General features: G+C 38.0%; 1 protein-coding gene across 3 annotated transcripts in view; it reads left to right on the top strand.

Moving 5' to 3' along the window:
- The window catches only part of FBXL17 (F-box and leucine rich repeat protein 17), a 285,625-nt gene that overhangs the window by 6,541 nt on the left and 252,477 nt on the right, over positions 1–26,607 (top strand). For all 3 annotated transcript variants that reach the window (XM_074570083.1, XM_074570085.1, XM_074570084.1), the window contains exons 2-4: positions 8,274–8,396; positions 10,768–11,025; positions 11,789–11,920. In XM_074570083.1, coding sequence (XP_074426184.1) covers positions 8,274–8,396; positions 10,768–11,025; positions 11,789–11,920 — 513 coding nt within the window. The remainder of the gene's footprint in view (positions 1–8,273; positions 8,397–10,767; positions 11,026–11,788; positions 11,921–26,607) is intronic.

Here is a 26,607-nt window from a genome sequence, read left to right as displayed (position 1 = left end):
CACGTTCAGAAACACACTCATCGTTCTTAAAGTTGGTAGTATCTTTAAAGAATGGTAGTAGGAATCAACTGATTTTTCTTGCCTCTGTTCCTAAGGCAAAAGCTTCTTAAGTCTTTGCAATCAATAATTTTAACGACTTGACTGCGGTTTTTAAAAGTCTTTTATTTTTGAATAAGAATTGTCTTTTGATAAGTTAAAATTCTTTCTTGAACTATGCTTATGTTTCTTTCATATTTAGTTTGTATGATGTGAATTCTTGATTTTTGGTTAACTTGATGCTGAGGATATTGTGTCAGCAAACACATGCACAATTTCCTAGTGTTACACTTTTTCATAGTAACATTCATAGGTGTGATTAACTTTTCATTGTTTCCTTTGATTACAAGTGCAGTTAGATATCTCCTCCACTTGATTGAACTCTGTTTGAGAAACTTGATTTATGGCCAAAGTTATCAAATACTTACAGATAAACTTAATTTAATGCATGAATTTATGGTATTTAAATCTTATCTTTAATCTTTTAAGAGAAAATATTTATAGGCTATTTGGATGGGGCTTTGAGGCGGGTTTTTTCGTTCTTTCCCCTGTTCCTGCTGAAATGCTAACTTTGAACTTTTGTACTAAAAAGTAGTCCTTTTTTGATATATAGCTTGAAATACCTAGCATACATTTAATGGAAAAACAGTGGGGAATTGTTAAGGGTGTAATGTCTGAAGCCTGTCACATAGGGACTTGATGGTGAAGGAGACAATTACATATAAGAACTTTTATTTCTAGCTTTTCTGGTTCGACCCTTCAATAATATTTGTAACTTGTTTCTTTTGAGAGTGATGAAGGATATTTCAGTCTCGCTGGTGCTTGGGAAGGGGGATTAGACAGGGAGTTGAGGAGGGGAACAGTGAGTATCGGGCATGTAGGTGTACATGCCTGAGTACAATTTTCAGGAATTAAATGCGTTAACTAGTGCACCCACTGCCCTCAGAACGTTATCTATTGTAAGCAGGAGTTAAATGAACAAGCTTGGGAGTAGGAATGATTTTGGCTTTCAGCTGTATTTATACAGCCTTAGGAATTAAAAAGTAAGTTAAAATTCAGGATGATTAAGCTGCCATGTTATCAGTACATATCTAGAGAATGAAACTGGTGAAAGGATGGTGAGGGTCATCAGAATGAGTTGTAGAATTGTATCCATTAGTGTGGTATTTTAACTAGCAGGTAAGATAATCCCTTAATATAAGGACGATGTGCCACCAAACTGGAATATGTATAGGCATTTCTACTAAATTCCATTTAGTGTAATTCAGTACATCTTCTTTTAACAACTGCAAGCTCTGAAGAGAAACTGAAGTTTTACACGTCCTGGTTTTGTCTGGGATAATTTTCTTCCTAGTAGCTGGTATAGTGCTGTGTTTTGGATTTAGGATGAGAATAATGTTGATATCACACTGATGTTTTAGTTGTTGCCAAGCGGTGCTTATACGAAGTCAAACACTTTTCTGTGTCTCACGCCACCCTGCTAGCGAGCAGGCTGGGGATTCAGAAGAAGCTGGGAGGGGACACAGGACAGCTGACCCAAGCTGCCAAAGGGATATTCCATACCATGTGACATCATGCTCAGCATATAAAGCTGGGGGAAGTTGGCTGGAGGGTGGGGGCCAGCTGCTGCTCGGGGACTGGCTGGGCATTGGTCAGTGGGTGGTGAGCAATTGCATTGTACATCACTTGTTTTGTATATTATTTTTTCATTATTATTATTCCTTTTCTGCCCTATTAACTGTTTTTAACTCAACCCATGAGTTTTACGTTTTTTCTGATTCTCTCCCTCATTCCACTGTGGGGGGAAAGTGAACAAACAGCTCTGTGGTGTTTAGCTGCCTGCTGACTTGAACCACAGCAACATGGCATCATTCAGAATCCTTTTACAGTTGGAACTTTTATAGCTATTGCAGACAACAAAACCAGCAAGGCCTTCTCTTTGAACCCGTACTGCTTGTGTAGCTTCTGTGTCTGCTCCTGGAACTTCAGAAATTACTTTGTCAGCAGCTACTTTTCCCCTGGTGGGAAGTGCTTAAGTAGGATACGTGATACACTCTGGTTATTGTTTCTCTAAGAAGTCCGTTTGCAACACCTGTACACTCCCTACTTGTCTCTGCAGCTAGAGTTAAGTACAGCATGGACTAAAACATGACCACAAGTGCTTTCAGGCATTTCTTCCAGAATAATATTATCTGTGCAGAAATACTGTTTGTGTCCAGTTCTGAATCAAACTTGCATTTTTATTTTTTTTTTTTTATTTTGGCATTGCTGCTGTTGCAGTAATGCATGTATGTATGTAATGTAGTAGCAGTAGGTGGTCTGTGATTTGTGAGGGCTTTCAGCTTTTGGTAGAATGGTAGTTGGAACAAGAATTATTTAAGGGCTTTCATATTCACAGTGGCAGCTGGATTAGCAACAGTCTTTCCTAATTCTATGTTTGCTATGTTCTTATTTTAAGAACTGCAAGCTCTTGTTTCTCAAAGTGAAGGTGATATTTACACAAATAGGCAAACTTATTTCCCACTCTAGCAAAGATTAAAGTATTTTATAATGCCAGCCTTGGAATCCCTTCTTAGTATTAATTAGAGTCAGCCTGATACCTGTCTAAATATAATACGGATCATATTGTCTTGTTCACTTCTGATGTTTTTGTAGCTTATAAAACATTCAGTCTTCTGTTTCATATTGTTCATGCTTTTAGTAACTTAGAATTTCTGAGAATCATCAGACTGTCATCTTTTTCTAATGCTTAGAATTACACTTTTGCAGTAGGCGTGTCAGATGCCAAATTACCACTTAGTATTTAGTGCGTTTTCCCTGGTTGACTGGGGGTGATGGTATTTTTTGGGTGCTGATCACAGCCACCTCCTTGCTCTGTGCGTGGATTCACCAGTTCAGACAAAGAACTGCAGGGTGGAAGCCAGCATTGATTGTCTGCCTGTGTTCAACTGATTCCCTAATAAGAAACATCTATTGACTCCTGTAATGGTCAAGCAAAGGCCTGTGGGGAAAAACAGGATTCATGCACAATCCTTCAGCACTGTGAGGAGTGTTACGTAAAAGGTTGTGAGTTTCTCATAGCTAGAAGATGGGAGTGATAAATCTTGCAAGCATTTACAGAAGGGAGTGAATTTGACTTTTTTATTTGTAAATTATTACTTCCCCCCACCCCCTCTATATTTTGCAGATCTTTTAGGAGAATCAACCAACTCCCCTTTGCCAAGGGGGCTTAGAGGGTTATACATATTTAAAACCACTAAGCTAAACCATCCCCTAGAACAAGGGACAGTAATGGTTTTACTGTTGACAGTTGATTGTCTAGTCTGTTTGAAAGACCACCCAATGATGGAAATTCTGTAAGTTACCAGGTATTATATTCCAATCCTTCAATGTCCTTAGTTTAGAAGCCTAACAAGTTTTGAGACTAATTGTCCAGCCCACCACAAAGAAGATGAAAGTGGTGTTCTCACTAGTTTTTTTACCCCCTTTGCTGTACCTTTTCCTTGGTTAAACAGTCCTAGTCTTTTCTTTGAATGTTTTCATGTCTTCTAGACCTCAGTGCCTTCTTATGGACAGTCTTCAGTATTTTCAGATTTTCTTGAGCATATTGCCTGAGATTGGCTATAGTGCTTCTACTTAGTACTTGATGTCCTCATCAGCTGAATGGGAGAACTGTTTCACGTTTTACAGTCTGTACTCCTGTGCAGGTATCTTAATCCTGTGATTGCCTTTTTACATTATAGGATGATGTGTAGATTGAAGTTCATTTGTGGTTACAGGGTACCTTCATATGTAACTCTTGACAGACCTTCTTTTTATATTTATTAATAAAAAAACAGCACTTCTGAGGAAGGGCTGAATATAATAGACATAACAGCAATTTATAAGCCTGCCATAAAGTTGGAGTTTATTCTTTTGTTTCAGGCTGCTATGTTGCTCAAAACCTTGGGGTATAAAATACTAATTCAGTGCTTAGTTTCCTTGTGTGACACTGATTTGCTCTACCATCTCATGCCCCCTTCCCACAAGACTGATGTCCTGGTTCTGGTGGGGATAGGGTTAGTTTTCACAAGATGGGATACAGCCCCACCTACGTACCCCCAAACCAGCCAAATGGATATTCCTTACCATGTGAGCCATGCTCAGTATATAGCTGGGGAGCTGGCTGGGGGAAAGGGCAGAAAGAGTGCATCAGAGTGCAAGCCACCATTTGCTTTCACTTGGAGGGGTGTCCAGTACACCTGGAATTGACTGCCCCAAGCTGGGGTGAAAACACAGCCCTAACATTTGCCATGGAGTGATCCAGACTGCACTGGAACAGGGTGAAGCTCTGGAACACCTGCAGTACGTTGGTAACATCATTGTGTGGGGCAACACAGCAGAAGAAGTTTTTGAGAAAGGGAATAAAATAGTTCCAATCCTTCTGAAAGCTGGTTTTGCTGTAAAATGAACTAAGGTCAAGGGGCCTGCACAGGGGATCCAGTTTTTAGGAATATAATGGCAAGATGGATGTTGTCAGATCACAATGGATGTGATCAACAAAATAGCAGCTATGTCTCCACCAACTAGTAAAAAGGAAACAAAAGCTTTCTTGTTAAAAATGTTGTGTGAGCAGATGCAGGCAGGATGCAGGAACAACCACAAAACCGTGGGTGAAAGGCAAAGAACAAGTTTAATCTTGATACCTCACAGAGCAGGGAATCTCTGAAGCAACACCTGGGTAGAGTCACACAAGCAGGGGATGTGGACACCGCGGAGTGAGAGAGAGTCCTTGTTAGCAAGAGTCCTTGGCAGTGAGAGAGTCCTTGTTAGCAAGAGCGCGCACCATCTCCCTGTTCTTGCTGGTATTTAAAGGGTTCAAACAGGCATAGTTTTCCCACTGTACTTTGATCTTCTTCAACAACAGTCCAGGATTCTCAAGCAGCTAGATAAGGTGTCTCTGAGTGCATCACAGACTTATGTTATCTAAGTGCAAGTGTTTTACTTGCAAGCACCCAAGACTGAAAAACGATTAGTGTGATATGTGTTTCCCAGAACCCCGGGTGTGAATCACTTGAGTGTATTTACAATTCTCCTTGCCGATCTTCCGATCATCCGTTGCTTTCCCACAAATGTGCTGTACACTGCAGCTGGGGAGAACTGTCCTACCTGAAGCCTCTGGCAGAAAGCACCAGGGGAGACCTGAGGTCAAACCCTAGGGTTTTGGAGTTCGAGATACAGAGGATCCAAAGCCTGCTATACTCCAACAGAAAAAGAAATATTGGCAGCATATGAAATGGTTTGAGCTGCTTCAGATGTGGTTGGTACGGAAGCACAGGTCCTCTTAGCACCTTGACTGCTGGTGCTGGGCTGGATGTTCAAAGAAAGGGTCCCCACCACATATCATGCAACTGAAGCTATGTGGAGTAAGACTGCACTGATCACACAGCAAACTTGAATGAGAAACCCCAGTTACGCAGGAATCTTGGGAGTGATCATGGACTGGCCAGAAGGCAAAGATTTTGGAATATCACCAGAGGAGGAGGTGACATGTGCAGAAGAGGCTCCACTGTATAATAAACTTCCAGAAAATGAGAAGAAATATGCTGTTTACTGATGGATCCTGCTGGATTGTGGGAAAGCAATGAAGATGGATGGCCGCTGTGTGGAGTCCTACATGATGAGCTGCAGAAGCCAGTGAAGGACAAGGTGAATTGAGCCAGTTTGTAGAGGTGAAAGCCATCCAGCTGGCTTTAGGTATTGCCAAATGAGAAAAATGGCCAGTACTTTGTCTCTATACTGACTCATGGATGGTGGCAAATGCTCTGTGGAGGTGGTTACAGCAGTGGAAGCAGAGCAACTGGCAACACAGAGGCGAATCCATCTGGGCTGCCTGACTGTGCCAAGATATTGCTGCACCGATAGAGAATCTTGTTGTGAAAGTACATCACGTAGATGCCCATGTACCCAAGAGTCAGGCCACTGAGGGACATCAAAACAACCAGCAGGTGGATTGGGCTGCTAAGATTGAAGTGGCTCAGGTGGTTTTGGACTGGAAACATAAGGGTGAATTATTCATAGCTCGAAGGGCTCATAACATCTCAGGCCATCAAGGAGGAGATGCAACATGCAGATGGGCTTGTGACCAAAGGGGTGGACTTGACCATGGACACTATTGCACAGCTTATCCATAGTGTGAGACATGCGCTGCAATCAAGCAAGCCAAGCGGTTACAGCCTCTTTGGTATGGAGAACGATAGCTGAAATATAAATACGGGGAGGCCTGGCAGATTGATGATATCACACTGCTACAAACCTGTCAAGACAAGCACTGTGTGTTCACAATGGTGGAAGCAACCACTGGATGGCTGAAACATGCCCTGTACCCCATGCCACTGCCCAGAACAGTATCCTGGGCCTTGAAAAGCAAGTCTTATGGTGACATGGCACCCCAGAGAGAATTGAATCAGACAACGGGACTCATTTCTTCATAGACACCAGACACCTGGTCCAAAGAGCATGGCATTGAGTGGGTATGTTCCATCCCCTATGATGCACCAACCTCTGGGAAGATAAAATGATACAATGGACTGTTAAAAACTACACTGGGAGCAATGGGTGCTGGGACGTTAAAACACTGGAATACACACTTAGCAAACGCTACCTGGTTAGCTGACGCCAGGGGATCTACCAATCGAGCTGGCCCTGCCCGATCAAAACTTCCACATACTGTAAAAGGGGATAAAGTCCCCATAGTCCACATGAAGAATATGTTAGGGAAGACAGTCTGGGTTAGTCCTGCCTCAGGCAAAGGCAAACCCATCTATGGGATTGCTTTCGCTCGAGGGTGATGTGGCTGGATGGGAAGTCCAATGTGTACCTCATGGGGATCTGATTTTGGGTGAGAATAGCCAATTAATCAAATTGTATGATGTTAATTGCTAAATAACCCTGCTATTGTATGTCATTATTACTGTAATTACTAGATACCATACCAATGGTACAACAGTAAGAATCACCCAAACCAATGACCGGTGGACTTTGGTGAAACTGAGTGAAATACAGTGGTGGTGGGATCAGAACTGACCTCAGCAACTGGCACCCAGCAACATGCTTGAGACTGACATCTTCAACCCACAGACCGTCGGCATGGGCTGCACTGGATACACCAGCTGCGGGCTCCAGATACAGCATGCAGCATTCCAGCACCACATGTCATGCCTGGCCTGAGAGACTGTTCTAACAGATGGAGCCTGAGGTCATGGATTAAATGAACACAACAGACAGTTTAGAGGGATGGCCCATAAACTAAGGGAATGGTATCTCTGTGTGTGTATATATATATAGATGTATCAAAGACAGGAAAAAGTGGTCATAATTAATTGGAAAGTGTAAGCATAACACAATAGTGTAGGATATGGGGTGGATAATGTCCTGGTTCTGGTGGGGATAGGGTTAATTTTCACAAGGAGCTGGAATGGGGCACAGCTGGGTTGGCTGACCCAAACTAGCCAAATGGGTAGCCTTGCTGAATATATAGCTGGGGAGCTAGGCAGGGGAGGGGACAGAAATTGCCACTTGGGAGCAGGCTGGACTTCGGGTTCCAGTTGGTGAGCAATGGTATATTAATTGTGTTGTGTATATTCCTCTACCAGTATTATTATTGTTGTTTTCCTCTTTCCTTTGTTGTTTTCTTAAACTGCCTTTATCTCAACCCCTGAGTTTTGCCTTTTTCTTCCAATTCCTCCCCCTATCCTGCCACTGGAGGGGGAGTGAGTGAAAAGAGTGCTTGGTTCTTTGTTGCTAGCTGGAGCTCAACCATGACAACCTTTATAACTCTTCTTTTAAATTCAGTTAAGAAATGGAAGGAAAGGTTTTTCAATCTGAGTCAGAATGGGAATGAAAGCACCTTTTAAATGTCTTGCAAATAACATTGAGCTATTACTTGTATTTGTAATTCTTTATGTATGTCATCTCAGAAGCACATTTGAAATTTGGTCTAAGAAATGAGTGCTTAAGTAGGATATGTTCTGTTGTTGGTTGTGCTAATGTCACTTACTAATATTGTCAGCTGTTGTGGGATGTAGGTTTTTTTTTTATTGTCTTCGACTCATCAGTTTGGGGGCAAGTTCTAGAACTGTGTGTTGCAGTGCATGCTAACACTTCTGTCTTTTACAAGGCAAGTTAGTAATACAATATTTCTTTCTCTAAAAATGATTACTTCTGACAAATAATATTTTTTTTCCCTTTCTTTACAGATATTTTCCAATTTATCCCTGAATGAGCGTTGCCTTTCAGCATCATTAGTCTGTAAATACTGGCGTGACCTCTGTTTAGATTTTCAGTTTTGGAAGCAGCTGGATCTCAGTAGTCGTCAACAGGTATGAAGGTATCATTGTGGAAAAATTATGTTTTGGCGACTTAGAATTTGTTCACAGAATTTTTACTCTTGAACAAAGGTAAACAAACCCATAAAATGGTGATATCTATGCTTTCAGGGATTTTTCTGCTAGAGGCTGAAAATGTCTGAATCCTTAGATTAATTCCTTTAAATGTAGCTTCTTTTGACTGAGATCAGTTGTTAAATAGTGTGAAGACAAGGGCTGTTTGAAATGGATTGTGAGTTACTGGTCTTCGGTCTGCATCGGTCGTGGTAGTGCCATTTATCAGAACTATCTGATCTTATAGTAATCGAAAGACATACATGAGCTTTTCTGACAATGCTGTAGTTTGAAGAATGGTCACCTAACTGGTGCTTGCTCTGTCTGTTTTAAGAAATTTTCTTCAATTTGTCTTCTACTGATGTGGCTTCTACCAATCAGCAGGCAGATTGTGTCTTTTTAGGCCTTTTGTGAATCCTAGAATTAAGTATGTCTGGGATTCATGGATTTCACTTAGTGAGGTCCTTAAAGAGCCTAGCCTTAGATTGTTCAGGTTAACTTTCCTCATTGGAAAACTTTTTTAAGGATGCCTGTGCTGCTTGGCCACCCCCTTTAGCTTTCTTGTTGTTTAGTTACTTGCAAAGGTTTATAAAATAATTTCTGGAGAGTTTCATGAAAATACAGGGTTCAGAGGAACAACCATTGGAGGGTCCCATTTGAAGAAGCAGCAGCGTGAACTCATCTGTGTTGGACATAAATAGTCTATGTGGAATAATATTCTCAGATCACCAATTCATAAGAAAGCATGCAAGTTCTCTTGCTTCTAGAGATACTAGTTAACTAGAGATACTTCTGAACCTCTATGGGAAAGCTACGTAGCAGATGGTCTGAATTTTCTCAAGTGACTCCAAAACACGCTCAGACCAGAGGTCCATCTTTTTGCTCTGTTGGTACTATGCGTCATATAAGTCGTCTTCACTGTCTTGAGGTGTAGCCTGGTTTCTTTTAATGGTTTTGCCTATTAGGCGTGTTGGGATCTCACTAAGTTTGTCAGTTCTGACATTGGCTTAAGAAACCTATCTTGCAATTTTTTTTATTGAGTTCCTAAACCAATATTAAGCACAACTGTTATCCTTCTCCGTGTGTAGGGAGGGTTTGGTGGTTTTGGTTGCTTTGGTTATTGTTGGTGGTGTTTGTTTGGTTTTGGTTTTCTGTTTGGCGGGTTTTTTGGGGGGTGGGGGGTGTTTGTTTAGGTATTGTTTGTGGGTGGGTTTTGGTGGGTTTTTTGATGTTTTCTAGCTAACAGCTCCCTAATGAAATAGCAAGAAAAAAGATTAGACTTGCTGCTAATGGAAAACAGATTGAGTGCAGCAAAGAGCTTGTTTCTCAACTGTGTAGGAGAAAAACAAAAGGGATTTGTGTTGCTTTCCTGCCCTTTCCAGGCTTAAAGCTAAATCTCATCTATGCTAAGTGGTGGATAAGTATTCCTGAATGGTTTTGTTAGAATTTCATCGTGTGTCACCAGGTTTTTTGAAACTAAACTTTTAAAGTGAGAGAGTTCTATACGTTGTGTCTTACCTGCTTTGGTTTTATTTGTTTTGTTTTAACTTGAAAGCTTGAGCGTAAGGAATATCTTATGTTTCTTACCTGCTTTGTAGGACTGGCTTCTCTTAAAAATTATTAGCACGTTAGCTAACTACAACGCGAACAAGTACAAAGTGGACAGAATCTTTTTTTTTTTTTCCAAAGGAGCTCTAGGAAAATAGTGCATGCATCTGATTTAATGGTCTTGCATAGACTAACACTTAAAATATGCAAGTATTCAGTTTTAAAACTGAGCAAATAACAGAAGGAAACTGCTGGGGTTTAATTAGCTTTTTTTTGTTTTGTTTTGTTACTGTGTTCTTTCCTTCTCATCCCTTTCATTCACTGCTACCTTAAGTGACTGTTTTCCATTAAGAAGCCCATTGTTACCTCCTGGTTTTGGATGATTACCAAAGCCTAAGTGAAAACCTGTTGCATTTCAGAGACATGTAAACCCTTTATTTCTTTGTAAATGATACCTTAGGTACGTGAGTGGAGTGCTGTTATAGAAGGGCAAGCAAATCCTTTTCTTATAAATGATGGAGGATTCTTTGTCTAAAATATGAAGAGGACCATTAACTGTTATTCTCTCCAAGTGCTGGAGCAGAATTCTTTAAAGATAACTATAAAACTGATTATACCAGTATGCTCTTATCCTGGAAAACAAATCTTTGAATTCTCCCAATAGCTTATGGAAATACATCTGACAAATAGTAGTTTTTGTTTTAATTAGATTAAAGATGTCTATGAAAAAAGTTAAATTTGAATATTTGGATTTTCTTTGCAGGTCACTGATGAGCTGTTGGAAAAGATTGCATCAAGAAGCCAGAATATTACTGAAATCAATATTTCTGATTGTCGCAATGTATCTGATACAGGAGTATGCATATTAGCAATTAAATGTCCCGGACTCCTAAGGTATACTGCCTACAGGTGTAAACAGCTTTCTGACACGTCTATTATTGCGGTTGCCTCTCAGTGTCCTCTTCTTCAGAAAGTGCATGTAGGCAATCAAGACAGACTGACTGATGAAGGTCTAAAGCAGGTAACCATCTATTCCACAAATTTCTTTTGTAAACTTAGTATCTTTCAACTTCTTACCAGGTGCAAAAAGGGACATGAAAGAAGGTACCCTCCTCTAAGGTTTAATTAAAATCAGATAACCTCTTTTACTTTAAAAGTTGGTTTATGGACATACTTTCTTGGTGCAGTGAATGTTGTTCTCTTGAGACTGCACATACTTTTTTTTTTTTTTAATTTTTTTTAAATAACATCCAGGGATTAAATGATCCCTTTTATAATGAAATCTCCAGTTTGACATCCTGTACTTCAACTCTGGCTGACTGAGTTTTCCTGAGCTTAGTTGCTCTTTGGAACCAGTGTTTAAGTAACACTTTTGTTGTATCATGAAAGCTGAAGGTGACTGAGACCGTTATTAGTTAGGCATGAGGAAGGTTTCAACAACTCTCTCTCTCATGTGAAGAGTTATGTTAAATCAGATATGCTGTCAATGGCCTAGCATACAGGCATTGTTAGCTACTTATATATGTGCCCAATAAATAACTTAGCTCTTATGTGCTGCTCTTAGCTCCATTTTGTTGGCTGTAGTTAGCAACTTCATTTTGTCATGCGTGTAATTATAATCTTTCTTGTGTATAGTACTTACAAAACCTGTAAAGAAAGATAATTTTTAAGGGATGGTGGAGAAGTAGAAAGAAATCTCAACTCCCAGCTGTCCATTTCAGTCAAATCCTGTTGTTTTTTTTTCCTTTATGCTTAAATACTTGCTTTGATTTCATTAATTGCAGCTGGGATCAAAATGCAGAGAATTGAAAGACATTCATTTTGGGCAATGTTACAAGATCTCAGATGAAGGAATGATCATTATAGCTAAAGGCTGTCTGAAGTTGCAAAGAATATACATGCAGGAAAACAAATTAGTAAGTACATATAATGATTCTTTTTTTTCCACAGTGTTTTCATTGTCAAAGCTTTCTCTTGCTTTTTATCTGTTTAAAACTTCCTTCTGAATAGCTGCTTTTTGCCTGTGAATTGCTTAAAAATGTTCTATTGCTGTGAAAATTTAGGTTCTACAGAGATAGCTCAGAAGATGACTCAAAGTACAAGTTAAATTAATGCTACTCCAGTACATATTAACTTTTGGTTTTGACATGACATTCCAGGAGTTAATTGTTAGAGAGATGTCTAATTTGTGTAGGAAAATGCTTAGTCCATTCGGAATCTTTCTTTTGTTTATACCAGTACATTTTTGTACAGTAAAAAGTGCAAACTGATCTAAACTAACAGGTTTTTGGAGGTAGGTTTCTTGATTACAAATGGTACACTGGGCTAGTCTTCTCTTGAAATTTGTCACTTTCTCATCAGGATGCAGTACAGTAGTGTGCCTGTGCTAGTAGTTTCATTAGTCCTTAACAGCTGCCTTCTGTCTTATGTCCTAATTATAAGCAGTCTCTGAAATGATGGTTTCTAATGTTGAAAACCGGTATCTACTGCAATGGTATAGTAGAACACTGGCTTTAAATTTTTTATTTTTTCCTGCAAGTAGGTGGAAAAAACACCTTGCAGTTAAATTCTTAACTATGAGTTAATGTCAGGGTTATAACCGTTAGTTTGAAAACTGCTGAACTGGGCCAAATAAATCGCATTTGTAAGAAAACAGCATACCTTGTACTCAGTTATTTGATATTTGTCTTCAAACAGACAAACACATACTAATGTGTAAGGTGGTTCGTTTGAGAATGGTTTCTATTTAAAAAAAAAAAGAAAATAGACACCACTTACTGGTTTTGTTCGGAATTGCAGGAAGTTGAGAGATAGGAGATAATGGCCACAGCTAAGATCTTGGAATAATTCAAATGCAGGAAAAAAAACCAGTGTGTCCCCTCTTCCCTTATTGAAGCAAAGTCTTGAGTACTGTCAAAATTAGTCCTTGTAATATTTATCTTCATGCATTAAAATCTTTAATTAAAAAAAAGAAGTTAAAGTTCTGAGAAGCCTGGAAGGAAAGCATATTCCTGAAAAAATAAACTGGAGAAAGGCAGGGAAATTCAAAGTATTATTTATCTTTGAATGAAGGAATAAAAACCTGTTGTGCATAGTCAAGGTGTGCATAGTTGCACATGAAGGATTACTTCATTGTACATAGAGATTATTGTATATATAAATACCTACATTAAGTGCATTCTCCTTGGAAGGTATGTGGGTAAGGTTAATTTGACCTTTCTTATGGATATGTCTTACACTTCTTGCCATTGAAGTTTTCATTCTCTTTATAGTCTGAAACATAACCTAAGAAACTGACATTACCATTGTTAGTTAAACATTCTGTGGTTTTATCATCTGAAATGTCATCCAGGGTCACAGTTGGAATGGGACGTAAGAAGTACCTTCTTGTTTTTAAGACAATCAGAAAAGATGTTGCTCACTTGCACTGTATTTGGTTGCCTTCATTATTGGAAATGTAATGTTAATTTTTCATTGGAAGTAAGACAAAAATATGTACTCTCAAGTGAATAGGAAACTTCTCATTATTTTGTCACTTCTGAAAATTTGTCAAGCGACTTAGGAAAACTAACCCTATGCACAACTTTTCATGAATGTAGGTTTTTAATGTCTAATTTTATTTAAAGATGCTGCCCAATCTTAATTTTTCAGGAAAAAATAAACTTGCAGCAAACTTGGTTTAGCTTTGTAAAGTCTAAATTCAGCTCCTTAAATCTTGGTCTAGAAATGTAAACATGAAATAAGTTATAAAGCTGTTATAAACTCCAGGGTGCTGAATCTTTAGAATAAAACAGCACTTCAGTGATTCAACTAAATGACAAAGCTGCAGAAGCTGACATGCTTTCTTCTTGCTAGGGGTAAGAGACTTTCAGGTCTTGCTGGAAGTGTAATTTTGGTGCTCTTTTGGCGAAGAAGGTAGTTTGGGGAAGTGTGTGTTTGTTTTCAAAATAAGTATTCATTCTCTGAAATCAAAATATTCTGTGACAAGAAAAGTGTAGTTGACATACGAGGGCTTGGTTTGTAGATTGTCAGTCTGCTATAGGAAGAAGGCTCCTTTCCTCCCCCGCCCTCTCCCCCTTTTTAAACAGCTTCTGTGAGCGTACTGTAAATTGAGTCTGTGTGTTTTGTTTTGTGTTTTTTTTCTTCCTTTTTCAGAGGTGCTCAAAATCATGTGTCTCTTACAGGCAATTTCTCTTAATTTCAAAACGCATAGTCCATTATAGATGGTACGTGATGGCTGGGTTTTCATGTAGGCTTGTCTCAGACTAATGGATTTTATACTTCAAAAATACATTTATACAGAGGCAACCAGCAGCTAAATAATGCCTTTGTGAGTGTTACTTTACAATGAAATGTGGATCAGGCAACACAGTTCAGTTGCTTCATCTGTTGCTAAGTAACTCCATTACGAGACTGCTGAGCAGAAACAGAGAAAGAAGAATTTATGTTCTGATTGTTTAATGTACTAGGCATTTCACAGAAAAATAGACTCTTTCCTTTTTTTGAAATGCTGTTTATGTCATGGTAGTAAGTGAAAGATGCAAGTTAACAGCTGCAAAGGATGTGTGAGGAAAAAGTTAACATCTCAAGGTTAACTTAACACAAGGTTGTTGTTGTTTGCATGGGTGTTTATGATTTGTGTATCTTCAAAGTATGTTTATTATTTCCTCTGCCCTTTGAATGGCAGAGTAGTTATATGGAAAGCCTCTTCTCTGAAGCATCCTGGCCAAATTGGGAACCTAGTGGGGGAAAAAAATAAAAAGCTGGATTTATGAAGTGTGCCAGTATATTGAGTTGTCTTTCCTTATCTGTCCCCAAGCAGTTTGATACAATCAATCTCACAGAATTTCAGTGTGAATGGAAAACAGATTATAACTCTGTCCAGACAGAACTAGGAAATTTCCTAGCTTGGTTGAGTTTAGCGGAACTTCTTATTTTGTGGTCATGGCTGGAATGGAATGCTGTGAGTATAACTTTCATGTTTGCTTCATATGAATGATTGATGTGAATGAAACTTGTGGAAGATGAATTGGTTAATTTCATTGTTAGCTTTGTACCAAACCCTTTTTTTGTCCTTCCACCCCAGATAGATAGTACTAGCTTCACCTGCAACATCAGAGAACTGCTCTGCACTAACATGCAGTACTGTCACTGAGACGTGGAGTGGGGCTGTACTTAATCTGAATTCTTAAGGAAAATTAACATGTGTCATTGCAGCCTTCCGTAGAGCACTGGAGCCCTAAAAGGTTTTGTGACCTCTTTGTAGAGGGATGCAGAACAAGCTTGTGACTACAGTGCACCAATGGGAACGGCTGCCCCCAGAAGCAATTTTGTACAAGCAGTGTGTAAACTATCCTTTTCCTCATTGTAAGTAGAGTAGCCCTAGATTGGGGAGTTCATTTTAGAGCTGGGAAAATCCTTCTCCACTTAACTGTGTTGATTTTTTTTTATGGTAATTTCTTTTTCATTGCCTTTCCCTTCTGAGTGACTTAATGGCTAAAATTATCGTACAATGATTGCTAAAACTTAGCAGGCAGGAGTTACAGACTTGTAGCTCACTATTGCACGCAGTGTCTGTGTTTTTTCATGATGAAGTAGATATGGATGAGGAGAAGGAGGTTCTAAAGGTGAAAGGAGATAAAGTTTTAGATACTATAACAGGATGACAGCATTGCTATCTCTATACTTTTTTCCGTTCCTCTCTTTTCTCTTTGTCAAGCTTGGTTAGGGATAGATGAGAAATAATAGTGTAACTAAGCTACTACAGTTGGAATTCTGGGAACATTTGTCCCTCTCCAATATAATGATCTTGTGAATTAGATGACTTAAAGATAAATAATTTGTCTAACGGTTCCCAGATACGTTCATTAAGATAGTTATGGTCTAATGACCACGTTTCTATTTCCTTGTTTGTCTTTTGACTCTGTTCGGGAACAGTGTTTAGTGTGAGAGGTCTCAAGATAACCAAATTTTGGTTCAATTGGCAGTGTGTTTGATAATCCTTTTTTCATGCTCAATGTGTGCGACCATTTTTATATTAAATATTTTACAGATAATTACTTAATGGCATCTTTAAAGATGAGTATTCTGTTAATGTTTGTAGTTTGCAGTTTGTAGCAGAGAATACAGAGTAGAAACTTGAGTCAAGTGTGACACTATATTTGATAGAAACTATGGTACCTAAGACATGTGAATAATATACTTTTTTAGTTTTCGTAAAAAAGAACTAAGATGGACTAAACCATTTCAGTTTTATGTCACATAATTAAATACTTAACATACCCTTTTAAAGCATTGACTGGAATGAACCTAGTGTAAAAGCCTATAGGACAAAATAAACTTAGTTTTCATGTTTTCTGACTAATCACAGCATAGTGTACTCTTATTTATCCATCCATATGTATTTTACTGAGATTCCCCCCCACCTCCTATTTTTGACTTTGGGAAGCAGTTCTCTTTCTTCTTCACACGTCAACTACAAAACAGTTACTTCAGCAGTGTGCCCAGTGCATGACACAGGGCAAACAGGGAGAGGATGCTTTGAGTTTAGTCCAGGCAGATTGTCTGAGGAGAAAAGTCAGTATTACGAGGCGTGTAAATTGCGCATCATCTGATGATGTGAACGACTGAAATTTAGAATAAATAGAAGTAGCTTACTTTTTCACTGGTAACAAGTAAGTGGAAGAGACTTTTGGGGAAAAAGTATTCCTAAAGTGTGTCATTTCCCTGCTCTTCTCTCCCTTCCCCCCACCATATTCCATATGCTGTTTCAATTTTTACATACAATTACTTAAACCTGTTTTTCTACATGGAGAAATGTCAGAAAAAGGATTGTTTTCCTATGCTGCTTTGTGAATAGTTTCCCAAAGTACTTGCTAACTAGTTTATTTCATTCTTTTGAGGATTTGAAAAGAACTGTAGTTGTTTCAGACTTTTCCCCTTAATTTTTATTTTTTTTTTTAATTAAAAACTCATGTTCTCCAGGAGAATGTTGCTGGTTTTCTTTGGAGACACAGAATGCACATACAGGACTAGTTATTTGCTAAACGTATGCATACATATGAGGATGATGCCAATACTGAGATTGATTTCTCTACTGTATATGATAGCTGTGGACAGTGATGCTTCATCTTCTGTCAAGTATTAAATTGGAGATTTCTAAAGCAAAAACTCTTTACAGATGACATTATTGGTACTGTTCACTAGTAATGATAAATTCACTCTTGTATTTTAGTTTGTCAAAGGTGTTACATATGCATCAAAAATTACTAATGTACCATAAAAATAATGTTTAGTGCTTTTAAAATGCATTGAATAACTATACTGAAACTAAGCTGAGATACAGGAAAACATGCTTTCATAAAAACTGAGCTATCTGTTCAGTATTATAAAAGGCGCATCAGTTTCAATAAGCCCTTCTGAAACATTCACTTTGTTCATTTTTGCAACAAAATAAAATGATTTGATCGTTTCTTCAGAAATACAACCTTATTGCTCAGAGTTTGATAATTTCTTTGCTTTTTTTTTCTATTTTGAACTGTTGCATTTTGAGTTGCACAGTTTCTGTAGTACTATTCTTAAGGTAAAACATTCGTGCTGGGTTTGATGTTAATAGAAGAAAAAAAAAGTGAAGGTTGCGTGCTCGTGCATAAATATGTAATTGCTGTAAAGACACTTGAACCATTATGCAGGTGTCAGACTTTTATTTTCTGCATAAATATTTCTGTAGTCTGGCAATGAATACACTACTTAGTCGTCACCCTTAGGTGGCGGTATTGACTTTGTAGTGGTAACAGGTGTTTGAGGTCTTGCTATGGCGGATTACCAATACACAGCAGATAACTTCTGAATATTGTGCTAGTTCCACAGATCCTGTTTTCGATTCGGCTGCCACGATCACTGTCTCAGTAGTTCTAAATATCTTCAGACTGTTAGTGTAACAAAGCCTGCTCAACTAAATAGCATTTGACTCTTGCAGTGCAGTTATATGTATTCTTATTGAAGCATTTGAAGAGGTTTGCTTTGTGTAGTTTGTTAAATATCAGCAAAAAGGAGGGAGGAAACTGATAGAATCTGGGGACTCTGTGGGTAGTTTGTGGGGTATTTTGTGTTATTTTGAAACAGAGTGCATTCAAAGAACATACGATGGAAACGTGTATATCTTGGAACAGGTTGCCCAGAGAGGTGGTAGATGTCCCATCCCTGGATACATTCAAAGTCAGGCGGGATGGGGCTCTGAGCAACCTGGTCTAGTGGAATATGTCCCTGCTCATTTCAGGGTGGTTGGACTAGGTGACCTTTAAAGGTCCCTTCCAACCCAAACTATTCTAGATTCTGTAGTGCTAGATATACTAAGTATGAAGTAAGTGAGTTGAAACTAACTGCTATGGAAGATCCTGAGCAAAACTATGGAGAAAACCACCTATTGTTCCTTGATTTGCTTTTTACTCATTCCTAAATAAAAACATCTTCCGCAATGATAATAAAGTTTTGAACTTGTGGCTTCTTAAAGGCCAAGAATGCGTCTTCTGGGGATGTGTAGTTAAGAATACAACACCGGAAACTTTGTTTTTTGAAGCAAATTATTTTATGTGCACCTTGTCTAATAGTGTGGATTCTTATTTAGTACATTCATTTTATTTTTTTTTTATAGTGTAAAACAAAAGTGCTTCAAGTGTCTCGCTTCAGTTATGTTTCAAGGGTACGTGTCAGAGAGGCAAACTAATTCTGGTTCAGCCCTTAATGTCAGATAAATTAGGAGCCCCATAAAGTAATAATTTTCAGCTTAATGCTTAACACCACATTTTGGGTTTTATGCTGAAAGTATTTTTCTGTCTTGTATTGCTCAAGGCATCTGCAGGAGGAAGTTTTACTCAAGAGTTGCAAGGTGTGGTTTTTGTGTTTTTCTTTTTGTATGATTTCTGTCCCCACGTCTTCCCCTTACAAACATTTGTCTTCAATGGGGAAGCTTTGTATTTAAGGGGAAACTTCCATAAAATGAAAGAGAACTTCATTTTAAGATGAATTCAGTGTTTGTGAAACTCTTTAGACTGACAGCATTGGAAACTGAAGTCCTCTTTTTGTCCACTGAACAGGTACAGCGTCAGCAGCAGTGCAAGCTTCACCCCACTGCCTCACCACTGTGCTGCAAACCCTGACCTAGAGAGAGACCTCTAGCAGGGGTTAAGAGGCTTGTTCAGTCTCCATGCTCACTCAATCGTTACTGTGGCTGCCACCGGGAGTACCCAATTGTGATAGTGGATAGATATCCACATCACAAGAGCACCAGGAACTGGACTGAAAGCACCAGCTTATTTCATAAAAACTACCGACCATCTGTCAAATGATTTAACTTCAGTTACCACAGACCTGGGCCACTGGTAGAAGTGAATGGCTCCATGTCCCATTGCCAATTCCCCAAGTTCAGTCTCTTTATAAATACTAGTACAGCTTCTTTATACTATATACTATGCAGAAACAAAATGTGTGTATAGACTGGAAGCTTCTTGTAAAGCTAGTTGTATACTCATTTCAAATGCTTGACTGTACATGTAAATACTCAGGCTTAATAATAAGGTCAGCTATGTGGTTTCACTACTCTGTGCTTTTTTTGTTTGGTTGATTGTTTTTTTGGTTTTGTGTGTTTTTTTTTCTTTTTTAAAAAAGCACTGCATTTAGTTAAGTTTTTAACCAAGTATTTGATGTTGCGAGTTGACTTCTCATGTAAAGTGTGAGTGTGTGTGTACATATACATCTTAAAAGGAACTAAGAACTGCAGTTATAATCTGTATTGTTGCATTAATTATGTTTTTTGACTTTTGTTAGGTTACATGTGGTAGATTAATGGCTCTACCTACTCCACAGTTTAAAAAACTTTCAATTTTTATATGGATATAGAATCAGGTATTATACCACTTACAATAATTCTTTAGGCTGTAATTTGTTACCACTTTTTATGAATATTTTATGTATAAAAATGTGTAGTGCATACACTGTAAATTAACATAAAAAGAACTGAGGAGTGGAAAGGTGGCTGATAAACAGCTTTTTTCTACTTCTTGATCAACATTTTAAGATGATTACTTATTTTATACTTGCAGATTATATATTTTGTGTACAATTTTTTCAGAAAAAGCTAAATACATTTATTTATACATTCAAGTGATGTCTGCTAATGCCTGCACGTTAACAATAGGCATGTTAGTGAACTTTACATCAGAGTACTGTAATGAATAGTATTTGCAATAATGAAGATTCAGGTACTAAAAATCCAAATGGATGGACTTAATGCAAAAAACCTAAAAACAACCCACAAGCAAATTGCAGCAAGGTGGGAGTCAATTTTTATGCTTTCTGTATAGTTATTTAAAGAGCCATTGTATATTGTAATTGAAATACATATCAAAGGCATTGGCAATACAGAAATGGATAGTATTTATAGGGTATTTCTGTATTTCTAGAGCATGCAATGTTTTGTTTTTATTAAGTGCTCTGTCAAACTGCAAATAGAAAGTTAAAATGCAATTAGTAGTCTGCTCAGAAGATGCCTGTAGAATTTCTTTACTGTTGTAGTATTTTGTCTAATTTGACCTGTTAGCATTTTGTGGAAAAAAACCAAAAAACCAAACAAACCCAAAACCAAAAACAACCATTGACTTCAAAAGAGGCTTTTACTGAAGCTATAAACCCTCTGTAATAGTATGTAACTGCTGTACTGAAAAAGATGTATGCAGTGATTTTTTTTTTCTCTGGATTCAAGTAATTAATAAATTTTACAAGAAAATTTTTGCTTCAGTCTGCTTACTGAAATGATAAATTTATACTGAACTAAGCAAAATGCTTCAGTTTTATTACGTAGGGTAGATTTATATAAATTTTAATGGATATAATAGATCTTAACAAACTAGAATGTAGGCACTTATTTGGATTCTTTGTGTTTGGTTTTTGTTTTGTTTTTGTTGTTGTTGCTGAACAAGTTATTTGAGCTTTTAATCTAATTTAAAAACTTGGTGACCAGGTATTGGTAGCTGGATATGGAGCCTTTTTGATTGTTTGAAATACACATATTTAATTGACATTTGGGTCAATGGTCCAAGTATTATTACACTACTTCGTTCACAGACAGAATTCTATGATGCTAGAGTGAAAAATCCACTAAAATGCATGTTTTAATAGAATGTCTGCTGCTAGATATTAAAGGCACCTAAATTGAACTGTAACAAAAATCTTCAATTTCTGTAGGGTTTTTTGGGGCAGAGGGGATGGTTTGGTTTTATTTATTTATTTTTTTAAAATCTAGTGCTATCTTGTGTCAGAGACCACTGGCAAATTCCAGATGAATAACTTGTAGTTCTTCATTTGTTAAGTCAGTATCTTGACCCTTGTTGTACTCTGTAAAAATCTTCAGCCATTCACTTAAGGACAGCAATAAATCAAAACTGATAATATTGCTCCCAGTGAGCTGTGATGCCTCTTACTGAAAGAGATCACAAGTATGATGCTGTGAAGCAAGTCCTTAAAACTGTCAGTATCATTATTTTAAAATGGTGGTAATTTGCATCCATCAAAGATAATACAAATGTGTTTTTATTTGTATAGGACAAAGACAAGATTATGTAAAAATAATGAATGACAGACAGGCATCTTTGTTTATATCATTGGTTCCAGCAAATTCCAGTTGAACTTATTATCTTTATGGAGCTAGAAAAATGAACACGTCAAATTTCTGAAGCTGGATGAAAACACTTTGTTTCCCAAAGAACTCGACTGTAACTTTACATAGCTTAAAGTCTTAAGTATGAAAGATCAAACCTTGTATGCAGTTAGGTGTAATGGAAGTAAGTTCTACAAATGTCCACATTACCTCTCCCATGCTGCCATAGTGACAAGTGTCTGGGAACAAACAGATTCATGTTCTCTCATGGGTGTTGTGAGGTGCTTTCTAGGTGGTTATGTTCACCAAAATATTACATTGTTGGCAAATACATTGCAGTGCAAATCGAGTGGGCATGGAGAATGAACTGATTAAAATATCCTAAATGTTGTCTTTTTTGAGTCAAGGTTAAGTTGTTGTTAACTTTCGAACTGCAACATCAGTACCCAGGATGAATAAATTTTTGGATTTTCACTTTGCTGAAGGTTTTTCATTGTAAATTCATCATCCATGTTTAAACCTGGCTTTGGTGTTCTGTTTTTTATGCACTTGCATCATCCCTAGGAATTCCAGCCTTATTTACTGTAGAATGTGCTATGGTATTTCAGCTGTCACTGTTCTTTTTATCCAGAATGCTAATGCTTAAGAAACTCCCATTTGTCTGGGCTTTAGACACAGGTACTGTTGTACTTACTGTAGCTAATCTTCAACATACTGTTCTCCCTTTCAGAGCTACGTGCAGCTTTTGCCCTGGTATTTTTCTCAGAGGCCTTAGTTCCTCCTTTATTCTGTTTTGTATCATAACTCCTGCCTTCCCGCCCCAAAAAAAGTCTGAAAATTCAGTTGCGTCTGAGGCTTTCCTTTAAGATTGTCTTGCTGGTGTGCCTTTCAAATACCAACGTGTGACTGTCTTCTGGTCTCTTTGCTCCATTGTATCCAAATGTGGTTTTGTCTATGTGGGGCTTGTACCTTCGTCTGACATTATGCAGAAATTATTGTTTTCTAAAAACATGAAATTATTTTTAAACCTTTTAAGTTTTCGAGGGGTGGGGGTTATAGATACTTGTCTGCCTGGGACATGAACGCAGTGAGTGTAACTAAACTGAGTTTTGGCTGGCATGGAGTTAAAATTCTTCATAGTAGCTCGTGTGGTGCTAGGATTTTGGATTTGTGGCCAAAACAGTGTTGACAACTGAGCAGTGCTTATACAGGGCCAAGGTGTTCTCTGCTTCTCGGGCTGCCCTGCCAGCAAGCAGGCTGGGGGTGCGCAAGGAGTTGGGAGGGGACACAGCCGGGACAGCTGATCCCAGCTGACCACAGGGATACCCCAGACCATATGGCATCGTGCTCAGCCATAAGACAGGGGGAAGAAGGAGGAAGGGGGGGGGACGTTCAGAGTTACGAAGTTTGTCTTCTCAAGTAGCAGTGTGATGGAGCCCTGCTTTTCAGGAAATGGCTTAACGCCTGCCTGCTGATGGGAGTGAATGAACGCCTTAATTTGCTTCACTTGCATGCACAGCTTTTGCTTTACCTATTAAACTGTCTTTATCTCAGCCCTGGAGTGTTCTCACTGTTACCCTTCCGCTTCTCTCCCCCATCCCATGGCGGGCAGTGAGTGAGTGGCTGCGTGGTCCTAGTTGCTGGCTGGGGTTAAACCACACCAGTGGAAAAGATTCTGCAGGTGTTCTGTCTCATACCAGTTTGGTAAAATTATGAGAATGGTTTGAGAATATTTTCTGTCTAAACTACAAAAAAGTAAATTAGAAGAAAGTCTGGGTTAAAAAATTATGGTGAAAAAGATTAAATGTGAGTGGGAAATATTTCTTTTTAAATGTTCTTCTGCTTAAACATAAACATTTGAGCATTGTATAAGCTGAAATGCAAAAGTAATAACATTTTGAAGGCTGAACAAAAAGTGATTGCTAGTGTTAGTATTATCTAACTAGTACTTAAAGGTGGTAGGACAGCATTGGTATTTGGCGGGCTAATCTATACAATAAATAAGAGTGTTTCTTTTAAGTTTCAGGCTGGTTAATTGAGAATGAAACAAACACACACAAGTAAATGGTGTGAAATGAACTTGCCCTTCTGGTAACTGCTGGGTTGGTAAGCTGAGCTGACTCTGCAGTCAGCTTAGAGAAGGTGATGGGTCTGTCAGGCAGCATGACCAATGTAAGGGCATGAGGGTAAGCAGGAGTGGGCAGCCGTGAACTGTTAAGTTAGCTTTACTGTTTCATTAAACAATACTATTAATTTTGAGACCCTCCCCATACTAAAAAAAAAAAAAAGTTCTTACAAAGTATTTTCCTCCCTCCCAAAACAAAAAAATTATTCTTTTTCGTAAGCCAATGGGCCTGCTTTGATGTGAGTCAGCGTGCAATGGCAACTGCAGTTCTCCAGACAACTTCCACTGACTACTTTCAGGGATGGCATTTCCACAGTGACAATCGCACAAACGATGCTGCAGTTAAAGGGGTAGCTGTGCCACTGCTCTTGTCTCCCTTATTAACATGAATACCGTGTGCCCAGAGGATTTGTTTCGAGGCCCTGTGTGTTTGGATGTGTTTCGCTTCTGATGCTCTACGAGTTTTGCAGCGGGGGTAGGGTTAGACAGTTCACTACAGTCAGGCTTTGCAGCAAGAGTGTAGTTGTTGCAAAGGAGGTGTTTACTTGGCACAGAATGTCAGCTGTGCGACTCTTTGCATCTGTGCAGTTCCCTTCTGTTGTATTTCCAAATCTGTTCGTGTTTGGGGACATCTTAGAGTTTTGAAAAGAAACTATTATGAAGGCAGTTTTACAGTTTTCTTTACGATCGCCTTAGTACTTTTTAATACTTTGTTTGATTTACTATTTAAAATACATGAAAATTAAAGTTTTCCGTTTCACTGAGGTTATCTGACTTTTTTTTTTTAGGGGGGTGATAGCTGCTAATCTTGTGAAGCCTCTTGAAAATACAAAAGACTGCTTAAGCATATAGGGAATTTTTACACTGTATAACACAAGTAAGAGGTTTGTAATTGTGTTCTTGAAATTGGATGATTTCGATACATACTACATAAATCTGTTTAAATATAGTTGTTCTTTCATGAAAATGTGAATTTCTAGAATGAAACAGTGCTTGAGAATTTCTGTGGTTTTAGGCATTTCTGAAAATAGCTTAATGGTAGATACTTCAGCAGTTCCTATTTTATAGATATCAGAACACCTGTATGTGGTACCATTTTCTTTCGGTTTTAGTACTGCCCATTACATCTCAGAATACTTTAGAAAATTTCTTCTACTTATAGGAGTCATTCTTGTGCTAATGTCTTGTTTTTCTCTTTTTTTTTTTAAAGTGACTCTTAGCACTGTGCAGTCTGAAAAGCACTGTACTGTTCCTCTAGCTCATAGATCATAATTTCTCCTGTTTTTGAAGTATTTGCGACAAACTTTCAGTAACCAATGAGTTTTGCAGTGCATTTAAGGAGACAGAAATAGTATGCATCTGAGCTAAAGTTGTTTACAGAATGTACATCTTTGAGATGTTCTTTGCCTTTTTTTTTTTTCTACTACAGAAGTTTTATCTCACTTGGGAAAGGTGTTGCAAATAAACTATTATGGAAGAGTTGCTAAACCTGACCTTGTGTTTTTTCAGTTGTGATACTAGTCCTCAGTGAAATGAGGTGCCTGTAGAGATGATTGATTTTTTTATTTTTTTTTGTCTTGCTGGAAGAAAAAGAAATCTGGACAGTGTGTTTTAAACTTGAATTATACTACTTTGATACTTAAGCTGTTGTCCAAACTGGAAACAAAGAACATGATCGTGCTTTGGAGAAAGTAATCTTTTTTGGCACAAGGTAGCAAAGGTCATGTGATTATACCCGGTATGGCTGTGATGTCCTGTGAAGGTCTCTACCCACCTCCTCCATATTCCTCATTTCTGTTGTGGGTGGAGTTGTCCGGATATTCAAAACTTCAGATGGCTTTCAGATAGCGGGAGTAATTTCAGACATTTCAGATAACTAGGGAGTGCCTCATTGCTTTCATGCAGGTGACAATTTAGCTGCATTATTGTGTGGACTCAGTAAAGGACAGAGTAACGTATACTTATGTTTTCGTCTCTTGTAAAGTGCTCTCTTCTTGGGCTGAAAAGAATTATGTAAACAAGGGATATTCTGTATTGGCACGGTGAGATACTGCTGGTTTAGTTTCTTTTCGTGCTGCTTTTACATGGAAGTAGTCGCTCACTCAGCGGTATCTTGGACTGTAGAAGCAGGTCTAATGTATCCATGAATCTACATCTTACTTCCATAAAATAAAACTTGGGGGAGGTAATGCAAAAAGTTGCTATGTTAAGTTTTTTTATTTATGTTAACTTGGGATTTGATAGTAATTTGCTCTCATCCTATGAAGATGATGATAGTACCATTTGTATGTCAAATTACACACAAGTAGAAGACTGAAACAAATACTTTAAGCTCCAGTTCTCGAACTACAGTTACTTTTAAGGAAAATTCCAAGTACATTTTAAGTAGTGTTATAACGATAAATAACTAAATCTGGATACCTATTTTGACCATTTTTGTTGATTTTAAGCTATTTACTTAGTAATGCATAAAAAAAGTGGTATCAGTGTGACACTGATTTCATGATTCATAAGATGCAAATATTTCTTTGCAGAACAATTTTTATTTGTCATTTAGTACTAGCTTTTAAGTTTGAAGATGAACGAGATGATAGATGTGGCAAAACATATTGAAGATACTAAATGTACATTAAAACCAGTTGAAAGCTTGGTGTTTGTGGTGGTATAAGCATTTTTTGATCTGAAGACTATTGCTGATTGCATTTGGTTTACATTCAGATGCTACTAGCTGTGCAGAAATTTTTGTAGTATAGTATATGTATAAATTTTATACCCTTTTTGGCATGTTATTTGAAGAACAAGAATTCAAATATTTCATTCTATAA

Source organism: Larus michahellis, chromosome Z, assembly GCF_964199755.1.
Source record: "Larus michahellis chromosome Z, bLarMic1.1, whole genome shotgun sequence".
In the NCBI taxonomy this organism is placed as follows: domain Eukaryota; kingdom Metazoa; phylum Chordata; class Aves; order Charadriiformes; family Laridae; genus Larus; species Larus michahellis.
This window is presented reverse-complemented; position numbering and strand designations above follow the sequence as displayed.